General features: G+C 40.9%; 1 protein-coding gene across 2 annotated transcripts; it reads left to right on the top strand.

Moving 5' to 3' along the window:
• The first annotated feature begins 4,056 nt into the window (after window positions 1-4,056).
• ndrg1a (N-myc downstream regulated 1a) lies at window positions 4,057-26,545 on the top strand. Of its 2 annotated transcripts, none has more exons than XM_061255567.1 (16): window positions 4,057-4,216; window positions 13,113-13,187; window positions 14,202-14,237; window positions 19,007-19,112; window positions 19,742-19,862; window positions 20,338-20,400; window positions 20,785-20,845; window positions 21,561-21,647; window positions 22,120-22,176; window positions 22,429-22,532; window positions 22,635-22,697; window positions 22,798-22,849; window positions 23,170-23,217; window positions 23,735-23,770; window positions 24,064-24,115; window positions 25,021-26,545. In XM_061255567.1, the coding sequence occupies exons 2-16, from the start codon at window positions 13,131-13,133 to the stop codon at window positions 25,236-25,238; spliced, it is 1,161 nt and encodes a 386-aa protein (XP_061111551.1). In that variant the 5' UTR covers window positions 4,057-4,216; window positions 13,113-13,130; the 3' UTR covers window positions 25,239-26,545. The 2 variants fall into 2 exon arrangements, with proteins under 2 accessions (XP_061111551.1, XP_061111552.1); XM_061255568.1 differs by lacking the exon at window positions 4,057-4,216 and adding an exon at window positions 12,933-13,018.
• The last annotated feature ends 853 nt before the right edge of the window (window positions 26,546-27,398 follow it).

Here is a 27,398-nt window from a genome sequence, read left to right as displayed (position 1 = left end):
TATGGTGGCATTGAAACATGAGTGTGTACAATGAACAATACTTGGGTGTTGCAGCATGTCAAAGTCTCTCTGAAAGCAAACGTTGCACTAAAACAATAAAAAAAGCAAACGGGATATTTGCAGTGAGAATGCCAAAAAGTACTCACCTTGATCAGAGCACATGTAATGCACTGCAGTTTGGCACTAAGAGTGCTCAAAAAATTGAGAAGATCCCTCCAAAAAAACACTAGGGCAATGATAGCAGGCCCAGGTATGAAACATATTTTACAACAATTTCAAAACAATGGCTCAACATACCCAAACTATGTAGTCTCTACAAAAATAGAAAAGTATTTTGGGTTTTTCATGATTTTTATAATTTGTGTGTGACTGGTGTATTATACTGAGGCACTGGTCATGCAGTGATGCATAGTATTGCCTGGATCAAATCTTGACTAGGTCTGTGCTGAATTTGGCTGGGCTTGCACAGCAGGACACCATAACATCATCCAAGGGTGTTTTCTCTCAGCAGGGTATGCCATCACCACTCAGTAGAAACTATTTTGCTTGATCATGCATCTATGATCTGTCTGCACCATAGCAGAGGGAGTGGAGTGTTCAAGGACAGTGACAGATGTCCTAAATTCAAATCATGATCCTAGTTGGACCAAGTGGCCTCATCCCAACATTAACCACAAACCACAATCACAAATAAACATCATGCAGGTGAACCACTGAATACAAACTGGCATGGTTTGGTAATGGGCACAGACAGTAGTTGGAAGCTATACTTTAGACTTATTATTCAATAGACTGCAAACAACTGTCTGTGTCTTTCTCTTATACCCATGTTGTGAATCTAACCGGCCTTAAAGAACAGGTGCCAGTAAACTTGAAAGCTTATTTCTCATTCAGAGCTCATTCACGCTGTCAAGATTGGTTTTGAACCACTGAAGCATAACAGCCTTCCGGTATATCATATCTAATAATTAAAACAAATCAAAACCCTGTCATTATGTATAAAGTAAGGCTAACTTCACCATGCAGTGTGGTGGATAAGTATTTGGACAGTGGAACAATTTCTGTTCTTTGGTCTCTGAACTCGGCGGCACGGATGGTGCAGTGGGTAGCACTGCCGCCTCACAGCAAGGAGGTCCTGGGCTCGAATCCCCGTCGGCTGGTGCCTCTCTGTGCGGAGTTTGCATGTTCTCCCCGTGTCTGCGTGGGTTTCCTCCGGGTACTCCGGTTTCCTCCCACAGTCCAAAGACATGCACGTTAGGCTGATTGGAGAGTCTAAATTGCAGTGGTCTTGTAACAATGTTTTAACACAAAAATCATTTACACATATATAATTATTTTTTGTCCTTAACAAAAATTAATGTCAATGTTTTTTCTTCATGGTTTGGCACATCAAGTGATTCCAAGAATGAACTCACCAAAATACACCATGAAGAAAAAAAAACTTACTACAAATAAAATACTTTATTTGTAATTCAGACGCATGATTGAATTAAAGCTTAAATTTTGAACATGGTGTTAATATGTTACTCAAACATCCTGAAAAAGGTTTTTTTTTAGCTACTCTTTACCTAGTATGTTGTCCACAAGGCTGAATCTCATTAAATCATAACCTACCTCTATCTGCTTTCATAACCTTGCCTGCATCTTTAACCAATCACTCAAAAGGGTCACAGATTACAGACTCAAATGATATGGTTGTTCCTGATTAATTTACTCTTGGACATAGCCTACCACTGATCACTCAAAATTCTGCTTTCCAAGCTGCCAGTCGTATAGCACATATAGATCTTTGTAATGATACAAGTTTGAACCGGTCTTCAGGTCCTTTCACAACACACTGTTTGCCTATTGTGCAGTGTATCTGTGTCGCCTGGTTGAACTTCCTGAACTCTGCATATTCCTGAACTTCAGTTGCTGAATGGAAGAGCAGCCCACAGAAATTCAGGAGTCATGGGATTCTGACTAAATCATGACTAAGCCAGAAGTGATGTAAGCAACACCCCTATTTCATCAGGTTACATTAGAATGGAAAAAAACAATATTCCCATAACCATGTGCAGAAGCCATGGTAGTATTTACTATGAGATATATTACAAATTAATCACTTGAAATGGTTATAGCTTTGGGTGTCTAGGAATATCCAAATACTGGCACCACACACATGTGGTCCACATCCATTTTAATATGGATTTGAATGGAACGCCACATGCTTCTATAGCCTGTCCTTTTCCCTTCCTCCCGCCATTTAACCGTCAGCCAGGAACCTGCAGAGAGGAGAAAGTTCAGTGTTTATCTATCTGCTCTCTGTAATTCGATACCTTCGATACAGCGCAATCTTTGATCTTGCTCTTAAAGCGTCGGGGGAGAAACACAGAAACTTTCTCTGCTCTGTTTGCCAGATGGTCCCGGGGCGCGTTGTGCTAAACTAATCAGAATCAGCTCGTACTTTTGACCCTGGAAGTGAAAAAAGGACGAATATAGCAGAAGGAAAACACAAGAAGATGGTGATAATGACGGTGGTAGAGTGGCGTTGATAGTGCAGTCAGGTATCTGAGTGTATGTACATTTGTTACATGTGGAAAAGAATATGACTGCACACAGTAAAGCTCTAATCAGTTGGACGAAAGTTCATCTTTCTTATCGATTGTTGAGACACTGTGCCCTAGTTTCAAAGAATACAGCCATTCATTGGTCAATGCCCACGTAGTGTTGGGTGATCCAGAAAGCGTTTTCATTCTTAAGCATTTATGAACATTTTCAGTTCTTCCTGTCCTGGTTTATTTATCTTGAGCTTTTGTCAGGTCTTATTTGAGAAATATCATAATCCAACAGGGTTAAAAGGGGATAATCCTTTTTGAAGTGTAGGACATGCATAACAAGGAGTTTATGCATATCTCATTTTCTCTTACTCATTTTAAGTATGAATTGAAAATTCAAAAAACGATATTTTGTTTAATTACATTTTGATAAGCTTAATTTAAAGCAAAATAAATGTTAAATAAGAGTTACCACATAGCGATGATAAACTTGGAGTTTATGGGCATTATGTAAAATGTAATTAAAAGACATGGCCTACAGCAATTTTCAATAAATGCCACGGAGACCTAATTAAATAATAATTGAACAGTTGTTTTTAACCAAGTTAGAGTAGGCTATTTAAGATGTATTATGCTTACATAAAATGCAGTTAATGTGATTTGTAATTAAGTATTTTATTATTATTATTATTATTATTATTATTATTATTATTATTATTATTATTATTATTATTATTGGATTTGTAGAAACATATGGCATATGCACGTTTTAATAAAAATAAAATAAAATAAAGCTCTGGAAGCTATCCTGAAGCACCTATGAAATACAAAATAAACAATGCAATGTTGTATGACAGTCAACAAGGACACGAGTGCTGCACAGCAGTTGTGAAACGGGCCCACGCGGATCCATGTTTACAGGGAATGTACAAAATGTGCTCCTTGGTAAACATAAAACATGATTGTAGAGCAGCATTCCGCAGGCAGAACTATGAAACTCATGAAAACTAGTTATTTTAACGGATAGCTCGCACTTTAGTTGCACTTGCAGCCGCTGCAGAGACTTTGTAGCCTACTGCAAGAACAGTATGACGACCCCACTTTTCCCAACTTTTGTACAGGAGGATCATTTGGCACCGAGATACATATGACAGTGAAGCCAAGATTCCAGTAGACTACACACCCAATTGCTGTCTAGGGGATGTGAAATATCCATTTTAATTAAGTCCTCCCAACAATTCCTGATATACTTTTTTAAACTAAGTGAAAGTGAACTCATGATTTTCACCAAATTCTGAATTCTATCATTCCAATTACTCATTGCTCATTTCACATCAATATTAGGAAGTAAAAGTAAATGCAGTGATCTCGTTTTTAACGTTTGGCTCGCCCGTTTCCTTTGTCAAAACCCACTTTACAATCGCTTGAAAGATGACTTCAGCGACTGGGGAAGTATTGCCCAATAGCTATACGGCATGAAGTGGGCCGGGCTGTAGTGAGCCAAGCCTTAATAAAATTCCCAGATACATCCGCCTGCAGCTGCACGTAGTAAACACGCGGGTGGAAGTATCGAAGAGAACGCCTAGTACCCCTGAAGAGATCACGTCTTTTCGTTCGAAAGAAATAAGGACAATTTGTGGAAAACCTCCCTCCAGGTCCAGGACAATCGCACTCTAAAGGTAAGTTTACATGCTTTCAAATACGTTTTGTAGATGTAGGCTAGTTGCTGATTACCATGGTGTTAGGAATAAATGTTTGTATGAGGTAAAAGTTTGATTTTTCTCCTATTATATTAGTGGCCATTCATGGGTGTAGAGATGAATGGGTGTAGAGTTCAACATTTAACTATGAACTGCTGACATACTGTAAAGTGCACAGTGTTCATTTCTCTACACGGCCAAGTGTACTCTATTAGAGTAGAATATCAGAGTTCTGACGAGTCTATCTTTTACGAGGCTACTTCTCTGTGCATTCGTGAAGTGTATTCGCCTTTCAACACGACATAAGACACCGTGACAGCCCATGTAACTTGATTTTCAGCGAAGATCTCTGGATTTTTCAGTTTTCAGTTTAGACTGAAGTATTGCGTTGTGGGTACAACCGCTGTTTTGATGCGCAAGCTAGACAAGGAAGTGTGAACGAATGCTTTGGCACGTGTGTGTAATTTTTTTTTTTTCCCTTTTTTTCTTTTCTTCCTGAAGTAAAACACGAAACGCACTATTCTCAGTACCTCCAATGTAGTGATAACCAGTAGGGGAGCCATTTCTTTCCAAATATGACTCATAGGGAGAGAATATGTAGTGCGTGTAGGCTCAATATTTTATTTTTATGCCACAATCAACAGGGGAATCAAACATAATTATTACTTGAGTAGGGACACCAGTTTATCCAGAGAAGATTTCTCATATGCAATTCAGTCATCCTCAGCAAGAGGTCAATAGAGTTTTCTTGTCAGGCACTTGTCTGCCTGTCTGAATCGGCACACTTGCATAATATTGAGTATTGCTGTTGAGTACACTTGTTGAGTGACTTTCTCGAATTGTATTGTACTTTTTTTCTCGTTCAAGCCTAACAAATTAAAAAAAAGTCTAATCACACAATGTATTGTACTTAAAAAGTTTTACTGACTATATTTTTGAGTGTCCTTTTCAGGAAGTAACCAACCATGTTGGTGCCATTAGTGTGACGTGCAGCTTTGCTTTAAAAATTAAACATGGCTTTGCCAACATTTTCTTTCAATAAGAACTATGCCATTTGAGCATGGCCACACAAGGGCAGAACCTCTTACAACACTTCCACAGCACTGTTGGAAAATGGTATGGAGGATAGTTTTCACTTTCACCAAAAATATGCACTAAACCGTACATAGTATGTAGACAGTTAATGCTTTAAGTAGTTTGACACTGTAGTTAGGAGGCTGATTCAGACACTGGTGTAGTGCTTTCACATTGCAGCCCACAGCCATTCTCGCACAAAATTTTTGTATACGGCTAACATGCAGTCCACGGGCAGCCGTGTGCTGAGAAACACGCTCCAACTGAAGCTTCCCATCCCGTATGGTGTTATGGAGCTGGCACTGGCACAGTCTGGATTCGATCAGAGACTGTGTGGCACATCCGAATGAGCCACCCAGCAGTCCCTCACATCCTGCTTTCATTGTATTGAGTTGCAGACTTCGCAGATATTTTTATATTGTTTATAGTGGCAGCAACTTTTTTTTTTTTTACATTGGGAAGTAGACCTAAAAGGAATCCCAGTATCTGCCCAAGACTTTGTTAACTAAGACAAACAATTAAGTAGTTTGTAGCACTGTAGTTTGTAGTTTCAAGAAGCCGTTACAGACTTTTTTGATAGTGGTGATGGGACAAATATTGATGCAACTCTATATCTTGGTTTTAAAAAAAAAGAAAGAAAAAAAGAACCCATTTAATTGTCAAATTTATAAGCTTATAACACCTTAGTATTGGTCAGCCATCTATCAAACTGACGAAGAGTAATAAATGGCTACAGACAGGGGGAGCACTTATTCTCTGACACTCAGTAGGTACAGAGACATGAAGGACGTTTTCCCTGTACCATGGAGGAAGGTGGAGGTCATGCATCGCCACTGCGGGAGATGGAATTTACCAGAAACAATGGACCAAATTTTATTTTTATTTCATTAAAAGCCGGCCTAAATGTTTACATTTACTTCAATGAGTGACATGTTGGGCTATTTTGTTAAACATTTTTATACATTTATACATTATTACATTTTTACATTACATTACATTTACATTACATTTTTATAGCCCAATTACTTAAAAAAAAAAAAAAACCCCAATAAAACTTATATTAGAAGCAAATGTTTTTCTATGGTTATGAATTAGTATTTTAAACTTTTACGACTTTCAACTTAGTTAATTATCGAGATAATATCCAAAAATGTGAATGCTGGCCAAGATGATCACACACATGCCTAACGGATAGTCAAATTCGCTACATTTATATAACTTTTATATAACATTCATATCACAACTTCAATATAGTTTTTTTTATTGTACCCACAACACGTGTAATCCTGTAACCACATTTTAATATTTACTACTGGATTATGATCTCTTTCACAGTCTGATAATGTAGGTCTCAAACTGCTTAGCTACTTGCTGATATTCCAGACTTATTCCAGACTACGGATTTGACAGATGAAATGAGTTCTCAAAGATTAGGAAGCAATCATTGTCTCTACATTCACTGAGCCCTTTATTAGGTAGACATATACACCAACTTCTTAATGCAAATATTTAATCAGCCAATCATGTGGCAGCGGCTAAACGCATACAAGTATGCAGACATGGTCAAGAGGGTTCAGCTGTTGTTCAGACCAAATGTTGGAATGAGGAAGACATGTTATCTAAGTGACTATGACTGCGGAATGATTATTAGTACCAGACAGGGTGGTTTGAATATCTGAGAAACTGCTGATCTCCTGGGATTTTCTCACAACAGTCTCTAGAATTTGCAGAGAATGGTGGGAAGGCAAAAAAACATCCAGTGAGCAGCAGTTCTGTGGGCAAAAATGCCTTGTTAATGAGAGAGGTAAGAAGAGAAGGGCCAGACTGGTCAAAGCTGACCAGAAGGGGACAGTAACACAAATAACCACACATTACAGCAGAAGAGCATCTCTGAACACACAACTCATCAAACCTCTTAAGTGTATATGCTACAGCAGCAGAAGACCAATAAGTCTAAAAAATAAGTATAATAAATGCCTAATAAAGTGCTTACAGTGTGTAGATGCTATAGTTTCTGGCCATGGCCAATATGGCAGTGAAGCCTTAGTGCAAATGGAAAAGGCTGTCTTAAATTTGTAAGCATTTCAAGTTGTTTTTTCAGGAACTAGGACCAAACTGAGGTAGTTTAAATTCCTCTGGTGTGAAAACACTATGCTGAATTTTCTTATGCTAGTACAAGCTACATTGCTAATGAAATGTCTTATGAAACAAAAAAAGATCAGTTCAGGCCCAGAAGGAAAACTAAAAACAAGGCACTGTTGGAAAACTTGATTATGTGGCAAACAAGCCTGTTCACATCAATGCTTGTCTCCCTGCAAAATCTATGGACGGTTTTTTGAGCATAAATTCTGTCCAAATGAAAAGTAAAATTTACTTTTAAAGAGTACTATGAAAATGCTTTCCAAGGCCTTAAGAAACCTTTTAAGTCTTCATTGTATAAATGGACTTGTAATAAAGTTGTGGGTTTCATGCAAAAGTGGCAGTGTTGTACATAATATAAAGGTTTTCTGTGAATGTCACCTTAAGGGCATGTTCCAAGCAAGTGAGATGATATCATAATTTATTCAGATTCATAATTTACATCTTGCACACAATGGAAAATATATATATTTTTAGCTTAAGACCTCTGCTTCAGTTGAAGAACCAATACATCAGACCAGTGTTTGCAGTGCGTAGCAGTAAAAATGCGTCATTGACTTCCATAATTCCTCCCATTTTGGCGTCTTAGACTTTCCAATGTAAAATTAGCTTCAATATTCTGGAATCTTCTCAGAATCCATGCACAACTACATGGCGCATTCCTTAGTTTGTACACGCACTGGCTGCATTAGCCATCAATACGGCCTGTTCATGTCACTGGATGTTCTTAAAAAAACTGTGTAAATGGAAAAACGGCACACGTACTTCCTGCTGTGTTCCATCTGACGGTGTCAGTCACACATTGCGGCAGATTACGGGGCACAAAACACCGACCATGTGCTGTTCTCATGAGCCGCTGCGTTCAGACATTTTAGTGAAGCATTACCACTGGCCCTGTGGCCGGTTTTACTCCATGTTAAGCATTAACCAAGCGAGGGTCCTAGAGTGCCACACACACACACACACACACACACACACACACACACACACACACACACACACACACACACACACACACACACACACACACACACACACACACACAGGTGACCTCATTGCAGAGGTCTGAGCTCAGCACTGTTAGGAGGTTAATGAGTTTAATGAGTTTAATTGTATATATGCATTTATGGCAGCTTATTTGCTTGGCTGCGTTGGCGACTGGGTGGTCAGCTGCCTCTTTAGACATAACAAAAGTGTTTGGACTTCATATTTCTTTCTTCCTCTGAAATCGCCAGCGTCTCATTTTGTGGACTGTGGCCCTTGCATGGGTCAAGCCTGGAATTTGAGTGGGGAGGATGCAACAAAAGAACCAGCTGAAAGCACTTTTTTATTTTTTTTGAGCCAGAGCAGGGGAAAAAAAGTAGTTTTCTTGTTTGATACTCCTCTGGGCTATGAGAAGTCGAGTTCAACCATGTGTCTAAGGGAACGGCCGGATATTTTGCAGATTTGGCTTTCTCTCAAAGCCCAAGTAAAGACAAGCGGAGCATAATAAGAGCTCCCTTTCAAGCTTGTTTTTCAGTCATACCTTGTTTGTATAGTTTAGAAACATTGCCAAGCAGAGTCCACGTTGGGAATTTTAATTTTAATTTAGGTCCAAACAAACAACACTCTCCCCTTCAGTGCAGAAGTCCTCTGTGCTGTGGCTGCTGCTTCTCCCACTAATTTAAACTGGAGTTGTTGAGCAGTGCAGGGCTTACAGTACAGTAAAGCCCTACATGAACCCCCTCAATGGCAGGGTGGAGGTGGTTACACGAAGGTCAGGATAAACCGGTAAGAATGAAAATAAGCCTGGTAGCCGGCTCCTTAAAAAATTTGAATATGCAAAAAAGGAATTCATTCGATGATCCGTTTTTAAAGTGCTTATTTATCAAAACATTCGATTTTATGACGTCCAATGATGGAAAACGCATTCATTTACCTCAACTGCAATGTTAGGAATGGCCTGTGTGAACTAATAAATATGCGAACAGATTGAAGGTTCTCACAGTAGGTTCATTTGGTGAATTTGCCCACAGTTTGCGATTCTAGAAAGGGAAAGTAATGAGCAACCAAAAATCAATCACGTTGAGATCTAGTTGTCATAGTTTACACAAGAGCCCAAGTATAGACCTACAGTTAATCTATACTTATGGTCTGGATTTCAAACTCAATCGGAAATTGATATCAACAGTTAAATGAGGGAATTGGGTAATCAGTTTAGCTCAAGGTGGTTAGCAGGAGTTTACTCTGTTGTGCTTACTACAGTCCTGCATTAATTGTGCCTTAATGCTTCGCCATGTGATTCTCAAATCTGTCCGAGGTCCCAGAGGGGAACTTTTAGTACTACTGGCCTCAAGAGCCAGAATTGAGTATTACGGACTTAACATTTTACTTGCAATACTTAAAAAAACAATTTCATAATCCCTGCACAATTGGTTGCATATTAGAAAGTCAGAGAAATTAAATGGGCTCGAGTGAATGGTCTCTTTTTCTTTCTTTTTTTTTCGAAGTACATTACCTTTTTGTGGTTATTGCTTTGGAGAGTGATAAGGTTCACAAAATAAATTTGCATATGTGGTCCATGATTTGTGTTTGAAATAAGCCAAGCACTGGACCGAGTGCAAACCACTTTCTTCATTCGGACTGTGTCTTTACCTGGTCCTTCAGAAGAACGCAGAGCATGTCTTTATTTATGATTTGTCAATCTTAGCTGTACACTTTCGTAGCGCTAGTTCAATGAAATATCATTGCGGTTCCCTGGAGGCTCTTGTTATTCTGCTGACATTTGCCTACAACCGCTAACACACAGGCTCATTTCATTCTCCAAACTACGAGGTGCTGTTACTCCGGGAACTTGCTTTCAGTAGAATTTTTCTAACTGAGAGATCACCCTTTTACTTTCTAGGCTGGATTAATAAGTAGTGCGCCATTGTTGTGCTTGACAGTCACAATCAGTCATTGTAAAGAAACTTCCTGGTGGAAATGAAAAGGGGTTGTTATGGTTGGGCTAGAATTTTGGAGAAGGCTCTCATTGAAACATTTCCATAGCAACCGCCTTAGCCGCTTCAGAATTGCACAACAAGCGAGTGGCTCTTGGAAGTGACAGGCAGAGTTTATTGTGCCACTTCATGGTGATTTGGCAGTGGATTTTGGTATCTGATTCGTTGGCATTTGTGTGGAGTTCGTCGGTGTGCCCTACAGCTTCGGCCACATTAGGTTCATGCCAGTGGAATTTGGTTCATGCGACGGATTCCTGTGAGTGGTTGCATAGTTTGCCACCTCGGTTTCCCTGAGAGGTAGGTTTTTAGTCAGTTGGATAATCCCCTTCTCATTTGACTCAATGCCTGCTTGTGTACTGTGCTCTTCTGTGCTCAGGTTTGACCAAATCTCCAGCTTAAATAATGTTGTTTTTTTTCCTTTTTTATTTCCCCCTTTTTTTACCATTTGGGATTGCTGCACTCTGGCTTTGCTCGGTTGTGTCACCTTGTTTGTGTGCAGGGAGCACTGGCTCAGGTTGGGTTTATGGCATGTACTCGAGAGCTGCCAAACCTGCTGTGAAATTGCTTGATCATGATGCACATTCCCAGTGCAGGACAGCAGTCTAGCAAGACCGTAACCCCCAGACACAAAGAGCAGACCAAGCAGATGACCTTTCTCTTCTTTGGTATGATCTGGCCGGTTCTACAACCCGTATGTGATCAGACCAGATACCCAAGCCATAAGGCCAGTTACAAAAACTAAAAGCAGTGCATGTATGTAAAGCATTTAGCATGTATTTGCGTGGGAGTTGTTACACTACCCAAATTTCCATACTGTGCACTCAGAATTCACTCAGAAAGGCTGGCCTTTGGCCAGGTAGGTAGCTTATCCATTAATGAACAGTCCTCAGTTCATGCTGACTATATAACCTGGACTGACCTGAAACGTTCCCAGCATTACTGTACTGGGAAGGGTAAAAATGTCATGATACAGTAGAAGCTCTTTTCATATACCGGTTTTAAGAGCATGAAGCCTGTCTGAATTTTAAACTGTTTTGTTTATGTATCTGGCTTCCAATATGGAGGTAGCTGTGTATAACTAGGACTGCATTTATATATTGCTTTTATCCAAAGCGCTTTACAATTGATGCCTCTCATTCACTCACACACAGACACACACAAACTCACGCACCAATGGCGATAGGCTACCAATCAGCTTGTCTGGAGAAATTGGGGGTTAGGTTGCTCTGGGACACTTCGACAGGAGCACACAAATCAGAACATGATGTTGCTGCTTGTGTAGGTCCCAGGTCATATCAGGTGATGTAGGGCAGTATAGGATGTCCCGGGCCTCTTCCTGTCTCTATATGATTTCCTCGTTCTGCACCTTCACCTCTTCCCTTCATCACTGTGCGAAGTTTCGTGAAGTAGACAGGAAGAACATGGGAACAAGGAATACAATTGCAGTGTAGTCTCCCAATGTATTATCCTCCCAATACCCCCCCCATTTCTAGCTGTTGAATTGCTGTATTTTTCACTTCTGTACCAAGTCTTGGAACAAGCTGAAATCAAAAAAAATTTTGGGCAATTTTTCATAACCATACAAATACATCTTAAAGTATACATTGCAAAAAAAATGATAGAATTGTAATACTTGTGTATTTTCACACAAAAGTTTGTTCCATCCATTTCCTGGAAAATGAGCGTGTATGTTGATCAATCTCTGTCAACTCAGTTCTCAGTTCTCGTCCAATCAATATCCTTTTCACACAGGAAATGCATCGTCATTTGATGTCCCCTTTCTCATTTGATGTCAGTCAAATCGACTCCCCGCCCTTCTAAAAGTCCCCCGAAAGATCTGTTTCACTCATGTTTACTTCATATTATATTGCAGAAGCTAGTTCTGTTCTAACTTAATTACTGTCTGTGGTTGGTTTCCCACTGTTCATCTCTTGGAAGTCTTTGTGTGTGTGTCTGTGGTACATTGCATATGTTGGTCTGAAACTAATTCTGTAGGTCTACATCCTTATTGCCATGACACTGCATGTGCCAACTTGAACTTGAAGCGGTTGCTCAAGGTGCAGACGGTAGTTCAGGCTCACAGAGTACTCATGTCCTCATTCAGTGGGTCATATGCCACTTCTTCATTTTGCACTTTTTTTACATTGTTATGTTGCAGGTTAAAAAAAATCAATTTATCAAAATGACTTTATTGATGCAGCTCCTTATTGTTGTTAAAAGTGAACAAACTATTTTGTACAATGCAATACTGTACGGTTTGAAGGTTAGTAAATTACAGTTAATGGTGAAAACCCACGTGACTGAACATAACTGATTTTATTCTCTACAATATGTTTTTTTGCAATCCACGGTGTCTTCACACTCTAATGGAAAACTCTATTTAGAAAGGGGAAGTATCGTAAAACTAGCTTACTTCCTACTTTTGTGCCCCGTCCTTTTTCCGTGATACGTAACAATGCTGTTTTGGCTAACAAAAACATTTCAAACCAGTGCATAAAACTGTGATATCAATGCAAACGTCACGGAGGGAGCACGCCCTGAGCTTCTGTCATTCACACGTTGATTTAAAGCTTCCTTTGCGGTCCAGGAGGTCAGGGGCTCGTAAACAAGCAGAACCGGTAGTGAAAGCCAAGGGCTTGCAAAGTCTGCCATTCATTTTGAATGCCCTGTCATCTCTTCCATAGATCTCATCGGTGGTGACAATGGACGATATTCAAGTTGTGGAATCCAAGCCTCTGCTTGTGGACAGAGAATTGCCGGTATGTTATTTCTTTATTTTTGCATTGCTTTCAGGTGTATGAGTGTGTGAATAATTGTAAAAATCTTTTTTTCTTTTTTTTTTTGGAATCAGGGCTGTTTGTTGGCCAGCATCTGGATTTGTGGGTAGCATACTGAGGCATGTGGTGTGAGTGGGGAACCTACCTGCAGACCTTGTATAAAACACGAAGGATTGCGTGAATAAATTGGAGCGTTTTCCTTCCTGTTTAACATTCTGAAACAATGCTGCTTTAAAAACTAGGTGAACGGTGTACTCTACAGTGTTTTAACCCTTTCTAAATTGTAGAAAATATTGGCACTCATCAACACTTTCTGCTAAAGTTATTACCCTACAAACTGTTTAATCCTAATCACTGCCCAGGATTAGCAGGATCAAAGGAATGCTTTTATGTACTATTAAATACTTAAAAATTGTGTGTGGGTTACCATGCTGAAGGTAGTGTAAATGCCTACTGGGTATGCTTTTGATGTTTGAGTCTGTTAGATATTTGAGAATGAAGACTGACATTCACCTCAACACTACAGTGTGGTAGAAAACTCAGTCTTCACTCTTCATGCGAAATTATCAGTGTATGCTTGAGAGGAACACACTATTTCTTTAACATTAAGTGTTCACCAGAAACCCCTTTAGTCCCTGGATTTAAAGCGTCATTCATTGGCATGTTTCCGTACTATAGCCTCTCCGGCTCCATGGCAAGTTTTGTTTTGCAAGAATATACAACAAATGGAGGCTTGCACTTGTACAGAGTGACTCTGGGCATATTGCCAAGTTTCATATCTCAAAACCTCCTGCACCCAGGCAAATAAGTGCAAACAACTGTTCTGTTATTTCAAATTTCCACACCAGGTAATGGAAAGAAGGGAGTGTGTGGATTGATGAGTAACTATAAAAAAAGACAGCCTAACGGACAAACAAGCTTAATTAGAAACTGAATATCATATATGTAGCAGATTTAGCTGCATTCCTGACTTGACTGTACTTGTTTGTGTTCTAGGGCCTGAGGGAGGCTGTTCAGCAGCTCATGACAAAGGCAAGTACACAGATTACTGTATTTGCTTTTTATGTCTGAGTTCAGCTGTTCACGGGAGTGAATGGCAGTCTTTGTGCCTCAGGCAAGACAGAATACCAGAAGACACGCTTTCCCATAGACCGATATGCAGAAACCACCATGGAAGAGGAGGAAAACCACGTTCTGAACACTGAGATTGCATCAGCTGCCGTTTCTGTTTCGCAAGGCCCTTGTCCTGCCACTTTTTTTTTCTTCTAGTACTTTTCCTGTATCTTTGTGTTTTTGCAACCAAAAAAAACCCCACCATACAAGTAAAGAAGGAAAGAAGAGAAAAAGAAAGCCAGAAGGCCTAAAAACGCGTTTTTCAGGACTTGTAACGCTTGGGCAAGCTTCAACGTTTCCCAATCGGCAGAATAGTTCATAACGGGCGTGGTCCTGATGGGTTAAGTTTTATGGAATTGGTCTGAATCCCAGCACTCTAGCTCCATCTTGTGAGCTCTGTTTGATGATGGTAGTCAGATGTGGAAATGATTTAGCTTGTTTTCCAAAGGCACCCTCTTAACCCGGCTTGACTTTTATGAAGGCCATTTGTTGACCTTGGCAGTTTCTTTTGGTCTTTCTGAATGAAATAAGTGCTTTGGCTACAGCGTATTTCATGCTGTGTAGTCTGAATCATCAGGACTGTAGGGACTGTGTTAGCAGTGGGAAAATTTGTTCTCCCAAAACTCGATTATCAAAAATGATATCTGTGAGACTAATGAAACTATGGTCCCCTCCTAGTTTGTGTGTGTGTCTTGTTTGAGTAAAGCTTTTAAGCAAATATTATTTTATCACATGTATTTGTCCATCAAATTTTCCAAATTGAATTTTGATTTTAGTTTTTAGCACTAGTGTCAATTTGATTTCATTAAACAACTGAGGTGGAAAAACTAATTAACGCAGAACATGTCCGTTTATGAGCTGGGTCAAAGTTCAGGACCTTGGACAACTCCAGTTCCACTTAAGCCAAACCAGTATTGGCCTTAATTGGTTTTTGTTTAGTTGCTAATGCATACTGGCTTATTTTTATTTTCTTTATTAATTTCGTATTCCTATATAATTTCTGTAAAGGAAGCTGTTTGAGTTATTTATTTATTTATTTATTCTCCAAAGTGGTGGTTGTTTTGGGTTATGCAAAATATAATAATAATAATAATAATAATAATAATAATAATAATAATAATAATAATAGGTAAATAGATAGCATTCACAAAACTGTTGATGTAAAGGTTAATTCTGCAGTTTGTCTGAAATGTAGTTTCTGGATGGTAGTTGAAGGATGCGTGTGTTCATTGTATTTTTGCCTTTACCTCTCCCAAAATTTGAATTGCTAATTTAATTTGTGAGCCTTCCTGATCACTGCAAGAAATCTCTGTGCTCTGTGAATTTCCCGTTTGAATAATTTAGTCCCGCTGAAGTCCTCTGAAAGCGCTGAAGAATTTTTAAACCGATTGCAATCCCGTGCTGAGCCTCCCAGAAGATTAGTCTTCAGGTTTCCAGGGTAGCATCTAATATTGTCAACTGCCTGTGCATCTATGGGCAGGCACTGGAAGGCCAACCATCTGCCAGGGGTGTTTACAAAGCTGACCTAGTCGCACGCTCACCTCGTCCAGTTAAATGGGATTAGTCCTGCTGGAAGAGTGCCAAGTGTTTACCCCCAGAAGGAGCCATGGTGGATATTTATCTGGCATGTAGGAGATTGTCCTCTCCTACATGACGGGGAAGGTGGGTAGGGGTTCTCTTCACAATAATAAGCCGCAAAATTCTCAACCTCTTCTATTCGATTGAATTCATTTTTATTTGTACAGCCCTTTTTGCAGAATACTGTCTGCTACTCCTTAAAGTGTCTTTACACTTTACAAAATGCCTGTCTTTACACTTTAAAGAGCAAACCCCAGACATGATCACCAAAAATGCCACCGTGATGTAAACTCCCCAGTGGGAAGAAACCTCCGGATGAACCCGGCTACAGGTCCATGACCTAATCAAGGGAGGTCTGGAGCGGTCGGTGAACTCAGGGCAGGGCAGGAGCCCCAGGAAAAGATAAACAAGGAAGATGGTCAGGCACTGTAGGATTTCAGTACACAGAATAAGATGCTGTCACAGTGCATAGTGATAAGATGGCTCCCACCTCTGTGCTACAATGAGCATCAGACACCCTTCACATTACGGCAAACTCTACTACTAGTATGCCCCATACACAAAATGCCTGCGTCACACGGACCTTCCTGGCGACTAAGGTTGTAGCTAACCCCACTGGCATTGTTGATGCATACTCAGTGCCACTGCTCCCAACTTAACCAGTCTGGACTTAATAGTACATAGTTTTAGTCGATGTTACTTTTTAAAATTAAAATTCGTTTAGTTTAATTTATCTTTTTAAACGTAATTTAAAATTATTAGGCATGAAGTGTGACTTCATAATTGCAATAAACTTCACGATGATTATTAAATGTATACCAATATTCCTAAAGTCCCCATTGTAATTGCAGTGGCTGCCGAAGCAGACTGCCTGTTTATAGCTAAAACTAATTGGTTCAAAGGTCAGGGACATAGATAAAACCCTCTGCTCAGCAGTCACTTCCTGTTTAGCAGAGCCTGGGTTTATATTACGATGTTTACCAGCAAGCATTATTTCCCTTAAAAGTATTGAACTTAGTTAAACATCAGTTAGAATATAACCCTTTCAGTTTTGCTTCAGTATGTAGAGATTAGAAACAGGGACGTTTTAGAATGCAGTACCACCCCCGCATCACTTGATCAGCTTGTCTTACGGGACAAGAGAACTAAGAATTTGCTGAACGGTTTGGTACAAAGTAAAGTAAATCCTTGGTATGTTATGTTGTGAATAGCCTTTTAACCTATTACTGATGGGACAGCTTGCAGCGGTGTGCCTGATTATAATTTTCTAATGTCACAGAACTGAAAACGAGTATCATTTTGCAATGCGAAACAACCTAGCATTGGCTGATCCAATTTGCAAATCTTGTCATCCAGAATTAGCTTGTTTTGGTGGGTGTGCAAGGAACCATGGGATGCTAAGGCTTATGCAGAGCAGTGCGAGGCAGGAGTATAAAACGCAATCCTGAGCCGGCTGCTTGTTAAGTACCTTTGAGTGAGAGCTTCAGAACGTTGGATCTATTCCTCACTGTGCTAACCTGCAACTGCAAACATGGTTCTTGAGGATCCTGACATGGAGTGCGTTTTTGAACCTGAATCCGTTGTGAGTACCTGACGATTATTGAATAATTATCTTAACTCTTACTATTAAGTTATTGTTTTATTATTAGTGAATATTTGTAAGTTTATACTGATGCTTGTTTCTATGCTGAGGTTTTTGAATGTTTTTGTGACTTTCCTTTGATAATGTTGGGGAATGGGCCTGGTTTGGGAGCCTTTAGTCAGCAATACTGCAGCTGGCATGGACTGTCACTGAGGGCGATGTCAGTTCAGGGTGGGAGTCTCATTCGGCTCACTAGTTCTCATTTGCAGTTTGGAATGAGCAATATAAAGTGTACATGCCCAGACATAAGAGTGTGCTGGTAGCTGAAACTTAAAGAAGAGCCATAACATTTGGGGAAAATGCACTTAAAAGACGATTTTGTAAAAGGATTCCGTTTGGCTATGCAGAGAGGTTGGAATGAATAGTTTGGAAGATTCTTCAATGGGACTATTTTGTGTGACTTCAGATTGCTGCTGCCATTGGTTGTGTTTACTGTCTATCTCAGATAAGAGTTCTTCTAAGGGATATCAGGAGAGATTTGGGCATAAATTATTTCCAAGGGTTAAATTAAATCAAACAATTTTGGAAAGATTGATCATTTGAGGGATTCTTTCCGAATATTCTCTTTAGAAAATTCTCCATTTGCCTATGAAAATGTTTTTTATGGCGTTTTATAAGAGTGATATGTCATTTAGATGCCATTTTGTCTGCTGGTTCATTTGACAAACGTTGATGTAATCTATGGTGTGATTTTATCTAAATGAAATGATTATGTTTTATTTCTTTTTAATGGAACCCCAATCATTGGTTCAAAAGATTTCCAAGATTCCTTTGGACATGCTTGCGTGTGTTGGTTTCATTAAAATATTTATTGCAATTTATTTTCATTTATTAATATATATACACTCAGTGAGCACTTTATTAGCTATTTATTACACTTAAAAAACAAACAAACTAATGTCTTCTAAAGTCTTCTGTTGTACCCACGTACTTGGAGATTTGACGTGTTGTTTGTTCAGATATGCTCTTCTGCGTACCATTGTTGTAATGTGTGGTTATTTGTGTTACTGGCACCTTCCTGTCAGCTTTGACCAGTATGGCCCTTCTCCTCCTACCTCTCTCATTAACAACACGTTTTTGCCAGCAGAACTGCTGCTCACTGAATATTTCCTGATAATCCTAGTAGATCAGCAGTTTCTGAGATACTCTGTCTGGCTCCAACAATCATTCCACGGTCAAAGTCACTTGGATCACATTTTCCCCCACTCTGATGGTTGATATGAACATTAACTGAAGCTCCTGACCTGTATCGGCATGATTTCATGTATTACACACAATTGACTGATTAGATAACCTCATGAATAAGTAGGTGTACAGGTGTTCCTAATGAAGTGCTCAATGAGTGTATGTATCATTTATTGGGAATCCAATTCCAGCTGGCCAAGCCATTGTATTAAGGATTCCTTAGCCATGCTTATGTGTTGTTTTTGTTTAATATAATGCCCTGACCAGAGTTGTGATCCCACAGGAGGCTGATGTGGAGACCCCGTTTGGCTCTGTCCACTGCACCATGAAGGGGGTCCCGAAAGGGGACCGGCCTGTCATCCTGACCTTCCATGACATTGGACTGAACCGTGAGTCTTTTACAGCATGCACATATCCACACGTCTACCTGAGTCGAGACACATCTAGTGCTGCCTGTCACTGCACCAGGACTCTCCTGGCCTGATTCTGGAGAGCCACAGAGAATTTGCTGTCTTATGTTCACCTTAAAATCTGCATCCATTTCAGACCGAGAAACCCGTTGAATTAACAGTGTAAACAACTGGCCTAATGGATCAATCGAGTGCTCAATAGCTGTGAAAACTGGAAGACCTTCTACTCATATCTAGCTAGGGTTGGGAGGAACCTGCTAGATAAGCGGGTCTAACATGCGTCTGTATTCATATACGACCCCGCTTATGTAGTGGACAGCAGGGTCAATTCTGACACGGGGTCAATTTTTACGCAATGTTTCCTGAGCACGAAATGGACAGGAAACTGGTCTGTTGAAATCCGAGGTGAAAGTGGACATGTATGGGGGTGTGTAATGTGATTTACAGCAGGCTAGCTTGTTTCTGATTGGAAAAAAAAAAAAAAAAACATTGGGTAACAATGGACCCCATGTCACAACAGACCCCGCTCTCCCCTACGCATGGTAATCTCAGCAGTCCCGTCTCAGCTTCTAAGTTTAAGCGTGTTTCTCCCGTTTCCCTTCCTTCAGACAAGAACTGCTTCGACTCGCTGTTCGACCACGAGGACATGCAGGAGATCACCCAGCACTTTGCCGTGTGCCACGTGGAGGCTCCCGGACAGCACGCCGAGGCCACCGCCTTCCCTCCCGGGTGAGCGCGACTCCAAATGTAGGCCGCCGCGTCCGTGACCTTTAAACACCTGTTTTTCAACCCGCTTCCACTCGGCCCTGAACGGTCTGAAATCCTGGGAAGGCGCATCTGCGTTGCCCGTGTTCCCGTGTCTGAGAGCCAGCATTGTGACTGATTAAGGTCGAGCGGGATAATTTCGCACGGCTCGCTTAATCATTGAAGGCCTTGTTTTGGTTTAGTCGTTACTCTCGGTAAACAGTTGGCCTTAACTATGAGTACCAGATTTTAATAATTGATACATATAGGCAATTTTGAGTAATGTTTTTCACTCCGGTATTAATTACAGAAACCATATCCACTGTGTGACTGACCGCACCATCGCACTTCCTAAGCGTTTAGGTTTTTAAACTGTTATTCCAAAAAGAAAGCTACTCCTACACAGTTGTTATAGAGTTATGATGTCATTATAAACTGTAAATGGATTTCTTTTCTGTAGGTATGAGTATCCTTCCATGGACCAGCTATCTGAGACTCTTCCTGTTGTCCTCAAGCACTTTGGGTAAGTGACACAGAATGGCCTTAAAGTTAAGCATACTGGTATGAATCAGCAAAAATACATATTTGAAACCCTTTATCCCTTCAAATGCCTGCACATTTTTATCCCTGAGAATGTTTGACATTTTGCATATCAAAACCTTGATTTGTGGAAGAATGTCTCTGTTTTATAGAAGTCCAGTACTCTGCATGAGTTTTACTAGTATGTAAAAAGTACTGCAGTTCAAGTGCTTGCAGTATCTGACACAGGTCTGCTCATGATGGAAACTGTAATGCATACATATTCACCACCAGGTTGGTAGATGTTGCTTTAGCCTGGTGGTTTATTTGTCATGTATTCAGTGGGGATAATTCAGGTTATTTATCGTTTCATTCTCGTTTCTGACAGCATGAAGAGTGTCATGGGTATAGGTGTTGGAGCCGGGGCCTACATCCTCGCCAAATTTGCGGTGAGTTCCACATTTATGACTTTCCACTCCTGCATATGTTTATTCACAGTACTTTAATAAAATGTACTGTAGGATATACTACCCTATGTGCCCTGTTCAGCACCGTTCTGCATTTTCGGGAAGTTGCAGTCAGACCTCGGTCGAATATGTAAATATTTGTAATTGAAATATTTTTCTGTGCTCGATTGATCTTGCCTGGTGCAATTGAGCCTACAAAGAGGATCGGAAGGAGGGCTTTGCAATTTGCTTTGAGAAAATTCCATAGGTTCCAATACACCAGACAAGATCAGTAAAGCATAGAAAAGTGAAATGTGTTCACTCGCCAAACAAATTGCTCTTTAATATTTGCTGGAATCTCCTGCATCTCTGGCCTGTCCAGAACATTGAAACCTCACGTGTAACAACTGACTGTGTGCCAGGTTTGTCCTGTTGCAATTGCACAAGCATGGAGTGTCAACATTAGGTCTGAAAACAAATCTTCCAAAATGTGGTTTTGAAACATTTGTGGTTCTTTCAGAAACTGAAATAACAGTTTCTTTTGGGTGCAAGTACTAAGAACTGTGAACTTTCTGTTCAGAGCAATACAGAACAGGGTGCATTGTCTTTGTATTATTTGTTTCTGATCAAATTGAATGAATGTCTAAAGGGAGATGTTAAGTGTTCTGGTTTGAATGCGGTGGAGTTGCTCCTGACCGCTGCTTCGTGTTTGATGTAGCTGGACTACCCAACGATGGTGGATGGCCTGATGCTGATCAACATTAACCCATGTGCGGAAGGCTGGATGAACTGGGCTGCACACAAGGTAACGTACTGAACATGAGCTCACGTTGACACAAGCATGTTGAGTGTACATATACCCCCATTTCTGGTATGCCATTTCACCTGAATGCCCTGTTTGCCTTGATGTAATAATCATACCTCTCAAAGAATACCCTGCTTTATTAATAATCTGAAAGTCTGGGTTGCCATCCTTCTGCTCGGACCTCTAAGGTCTAGTGTAGCAATCATCAAATCTGGACCTGAAATCCAAATCTAGTCCTGGTTTTCTTTTCCCCCTGGGTAATTAGCTGAACAATTAGCCCTACTGATTGGTCAGACTGTCTTCAGACCTGACTCCCAGGTAAAGGGAGGGTGGAAAACCAGCAGCTGGAGGAACCGGATTTGATAATCCCTGATCTAGTGTGTAACATTGTATAATTTTAATTAGGCAGTAAAGTTACCGATGTTATGTACACAGCTATCAGAAGTGAACTTGTTTCTTTAATTAATTTCAGATCAGTGGCTGGGCCCACGATTTGCCCAACATGATTATCACCCATCTGTTTGGGAAGGTAGGTGATTGTTCTATGTTTTTTTGCTTTTATGAGCATTATAAGTTACTGTAATATTTACAGTACAATTAAATATTTATCACATTCAAAGGGTGTTATTAATTGAATTTGCTCCATCTGCATGCTGTTTTAAAATTTTATTTATTTTTCATTTACTATGTAAATGATCAATAAATAAAAAATAAAGGGACACTTGCATGATCGTTCCTGCTATCTGTAGGTCTGAGCATATTGTGACTATTTTTTCTCCAGGAGGAAATTCACAACAACCATGACCTGATCGCAACATATCGCCACCACATCCTGCATGACGTGAACCAGACCAACCTCCACCATTTTGTGAAGTCCTATGAGAGGTAAGGCTCCACCAGTTCTGGCAGATTTCATTTATAAAACATTATCACCCACCTAAAGCAGTTTATTTTTCAGTTGTACTTAACCAATTTTTTTCTCAACAGCCGAAGAGACCTGGATGTCGAGCGACCAATCCCTGGAGGACACATCCACGCACGAACCCTGAAGTGAGTCAGATACACCTTTTCTTATGGCTTTTTGAACACATCATTGAGACCATAGTCTATGCTGAAGGCAGGACCCTAATGACACTCTCTGTATCCGTAGGTGTTCTACTCTGTTGGTTGTAGGCGACAGCTCCCCGGCTGTTGACGCTGTGGTAAGTGTGTGGTGCTAATGACCCTCTCTCTCCTGTGCTCTGAGACTGGCAGAAGTAGAGTAAACAACTTTGAAAAAGACAAAGCACATTAAATAAAACAGGGTATACAGGTCCCTAAGTATTTGGACAGCAACACAATTTCACATAAAGTGGGTAATGACTGCTTTAATTTGATGGTAAATTGAGTGATGCCATGTAGGAGTTTAAAATTGCGCTGCTGTCCAAATACTTACGCACCTCACTGTACTTCAGCAAAGCTGAGGGAAACTTCACGTGTAGCGTTGCCTTGTTGCTCACCATGTTAAATGCTGTCCGTGCAGGTGGAGTGCAACACCAAACTGGACCCGACAAAGACCACACTTCTCAAGGTGAGTGACCGGGCTCACCTGCCATAATCGCAGACGGCCGGGTTATTAATAGTAAAGCAGCATCAGGCGCTGATAAGCCTCCGCTTGCTCAGCACTCCCTGTGACTTATTGACTAACGCTGTGCCTGTGCTGTCGCCCTGGTAAGACCGGAGGTCACATTTGGTTCCAGCTGACCCATTTTCACCTGACTTGTCTAGTTTTTCCGTATTTGACAATGTTGTTTTTCAACGGGGGAAACAACGCATTGGTTAATAAATGTAGGCTATGCCTCGGGCGATTGTAGTCAAAAACGTAATGTTGTAAACAGTCATGTGACTGAATGACTGCGTGTCTCATTACTCAGTTAAGCTCGGCGTCTGTTCTCCTGTTTTTAGTGCTTGTAACTGACTTAGCTGTCTGCTTTGCTGTTTAAAAGTAAAGTGCTGTGTCTCTTCTCCCATTTTAAGCAGTTGTAACTATGAATCATTATATGCCTCATTACTGAAGGGCAAATCTCTCTCTTCCCCTCCCTCTGCAGATGGCTGACTGCGGTGGCCTGCCCCAGGTCGATCAGGTGCGTTAGCGCGGCTTTAGGTGCTAAAACCAGTTTGCGCCGGCTGAGGGATAATCGTTAGCCGAAATGGGTCTTCTGCTAAGCACATTAGACAATCATTGGGCATTTCTCAGAATAACATAATAACTAATAATTCCCACACTGCATGCACCAGTAGCTGTTGATATTGGTGTTTCCAGATAGCCTCTCTCTTGGTCTTATAAATGTGAACATGAAAAATAAATTGGTGTTAAAATTCAGTGTGAATATTTGTTTGGTTTGCGTGCTTATTCTTTGTCTCTTTCCCTCAACAGCCAGCAAAGCTGACCGAAGCCTTCAAGTATTTCATTCAGGGCATGGGCCACAGTAAGTGCCAAATATGATTTAGTATTTTGTCTGTTTATGACTGCAAGATAAAAAGAACTAGAACTTCCTAGGGGGATTAGTCATAGCATGGCCTTCTCTAATAATGAAAGCAGCACTGAGACATAAAAAAATATATATTTTCATGGCAAGAGCATGCTTGGAACCAAAAATGTTTGGTTGTCATAGCAATTCAATGTAATGGCAATCCCATTCGGATATGTGGAGAGCATGGTTAACCAGTGACAACTGCATGCTGCACTGAATGGTCGCACACATGTGCTGGTCTATGCATCTGTGTTTGTCTCTGTGTGTGAACATGTGTCTGCGAGTGTGTGTGTGTGTCTGTGTGTCTGTGTGTCTGAGTGTGATTTCCTGCCGGAGGAATGACTCATCCACTCCCTCCCCCAGTGACTGCAGTCAGCATGACCAGACTGGTGCGCTCTCATGTGTGTGTCTCTGTGGGTGTGGGTGTGGGTGTGTCTGTGCTTGTGTGCTTGTTTGTCTGCGCGTGTCCCTGCGTGTCCCTGCGTGTCCCTGCGTGTTTCCGTGTGTGTGCGTGTGTGTGCGTGTGTGTGTGTGTGTGTGCGCGCATGTCTGAGTGTGATTTCCTGCTGTAGGAATGACTCATCCGCTCCCTCCCGCAGTGCCTGCAGCCAGCATGACCAGACTGGTGCGCTCTCGTGTGTGTGTGTGCGCATGTCTCTGTGTGTGTGTGTGTGTACGTGTCTCTGTGTGTGTGTGTGCGCATGTCTCTGTGTGTGTGTGTGTGTACGTGTCTCTGTGTGTGTGTGTGTGTGTGTGCGCGTGTCTGTGTGTGTGTGTGTGTGTGTGTGTGTGTGTGTGTGTGTGTGCGTGTCTCTGTGTGTATGCGCGTGTCTAAGTGTGAACTCCGCTCTCTCCCACAGTGCCTGCAGCCAGCATGACCAGGCTGGTGCGCTCTCGCACGGCCTCGGGCTCCAGCATCCACTCCTTCGACGGCAACCGCAGCCGCTCCCACACCAACGAGGGCACCCGCAGCCGCTCCCACACGGCCGAGGCCCACCGCACACACCCCCACGCCGACGGCACCGCAGAGAGCAACGTGGACCAGGCCGTGCCCAAGTCCACCGAGGTGTCCTGCTAAAGCTGTCCCGCCAGGCCCCCTACCCCAGCCCCCCGTCCACTGCCTGCGCTGCCCTGCTCTGCCCGTAAAACAAGGAAAAACGAGGACGGGACGCCACGCCGGTACCTCCTCTCCACTCCCTGCAAGAACATTCCCAAAGTGTGTGTGTTTGTAGCCCCCATTTTGTTATACCAAAGAGAGTCAAGGGTAGGGCCGTTGTGTCTTCTGGAGCTTCGAACGAGACAAGACTGTTACGCGGCGTCACGTTCTAACCGCGCGGTTGAAGGTGATGCCGTCGAGGAAACAACCAATACTGTTCACGGGCTGCTTTTTCTGGAGCAGCAACCCCCCCTCCCCACCCCCAGCAGGCAGAGCAGTCTGGCATGGGCGATCATGGAGGAATGTGTCGGAGAAACCATCTAATTCTAAATTGTCCAGGTCCGATGACCAACGTACTTTCTCCACTTTAGTGTTTTTAATTTAGCTTGTGGTCAGTGTTACTGACCCATTACAGCTAGCTCCTCCTCAGAAAGTGGCTGATTGATTTGGCTCTTAACTCTGAACTTGATAATGGTCTTGATGTCGGATTTAACATTCGGTTAACAAACATTCACTTGAAGATGAATGATCTCACAGGGTGGAGAAATTACGTGTAGAACCACTTGGATCAAATGAGAGCAGTCTTGACTAAATTGCTTTTCATTCTTAAACCTACAGTACTACAGTCGTTTTGCTGATTATCCAGGACTTCTCGATTACTGTTTTATGGCGCTGTCTGTCACCTTTTTAATGCTTTAAAAGATCTGTCTTTTAACTTCCAGTATGGAATGATTTTAGCCATCGCTTTTGGGGAAGATCATTAAGAGGCTGTTTTTGTCTTCTATTGAGCTTACTGTCAATCAGTCAAAAAGGAAAATATTGTGCATTAACTATTTTGAAATCATGTGTTCTAATTGCAGGAAAACTGCTTCAGGCAATAGAAATGTTCTGGTTGTTTATTTTTTATATAAATTATAGTTTTTTTCTATGCAAGTAATAACAACAGAACAGAATTGTGCCATGGAACCATAAAGTTGCATTTAACTGTGTTGATGGTTTCAGGGCTATGCTAATCAGAAGATAAAATGATGAAACACTAGGATACATTTGACTTCTTACTGAACTCTGATTTCGCTTTTCCTCGCACAATGGCAATTGCTACCAGCTTTCTAGGAAAAAAAAAAAAGAAATTAGCTTTGTAAAGATGCAAAACTACCTACTATAGATGGGAAGTTTTCTTAATGACATAACATTTGTATTTATTAAAAAAAATAAAATTTGTAACTGCATCAGTGTTGGCAGTATTGTTCTTTCACGACTGACTAAGCCATTTTGTGTGGTTCTTTTTGGGCTGGACTGAAATTTGAACCGTTAAATTGTGGTTTATGAGCTGTGGTAATTGTTGGGTGCTGTACATGGGGAGACCTTACCTGACCCTGGGAACTGTAGTTCCATATGGTATAGCTCCCGAAGTGATTCAGCGGAACTTGGCTATAAAAGAAATCGACACCAGACCCTTTTGAGGAACTGGCCATTGGACAGCTCTGACACCACTGCATACCTTACACTCCCCGCTGTACTGGGATCAGTGGTCCCCAAACTGTACCTCTGGTCTCTAAGCTGCAGCCAAATTATCTGCTGGACAGGAACACAGCTGTGGACTGAAAGCTACATTTCTGATCATATGAACACGACAAAGTGTGTTTGGATGAGACCAATATCTCACAATATATGTAGACATTGGTCTGCTACTGCTTCATTTTACATTTGACTCTGAATGTTTGGAAAGGTAAATAATTATATTGAGGGTAATGCATACATTTACATAGTTCTTCCATGATAGTGTTTTCAGCACCCAAATTTTCAATGATGCACTACAGTCATTGTTTGCAATATTCACTTGCATATTTATTCATAATTGTCCTAATTTTTTTATTAAATGCTGCACAATAAAATTTTATAATTTCAGTTCCTGATATACAATATGACAACATAATTTCTCTAAAGCTGTAATGGTTCATATTTACATTAGCATTTGAGAGAGAATTTTACCCCACATCTGCCTGAAGTGATAACTCACTGAAGGCAAGCAAATTATCAGTCCTGCACATTTTAATCCATCAATCATTTAGGATCACAAAA

This window comes from Conger conger, chromosome 9 (genome assembly GCF_963514075.1).
Source record: "Conger conger chromosome 9, fConCon1.1, whole genome shotgun sequence".
NCBI lineage: Eukaryota > Metazoa > Chordata > Actinopteri > Anguilliformes > Congridae > Conger > Conger conger.
This window is presented reverse-complemented; position numbering and strand designations above follow the sequence as displayed.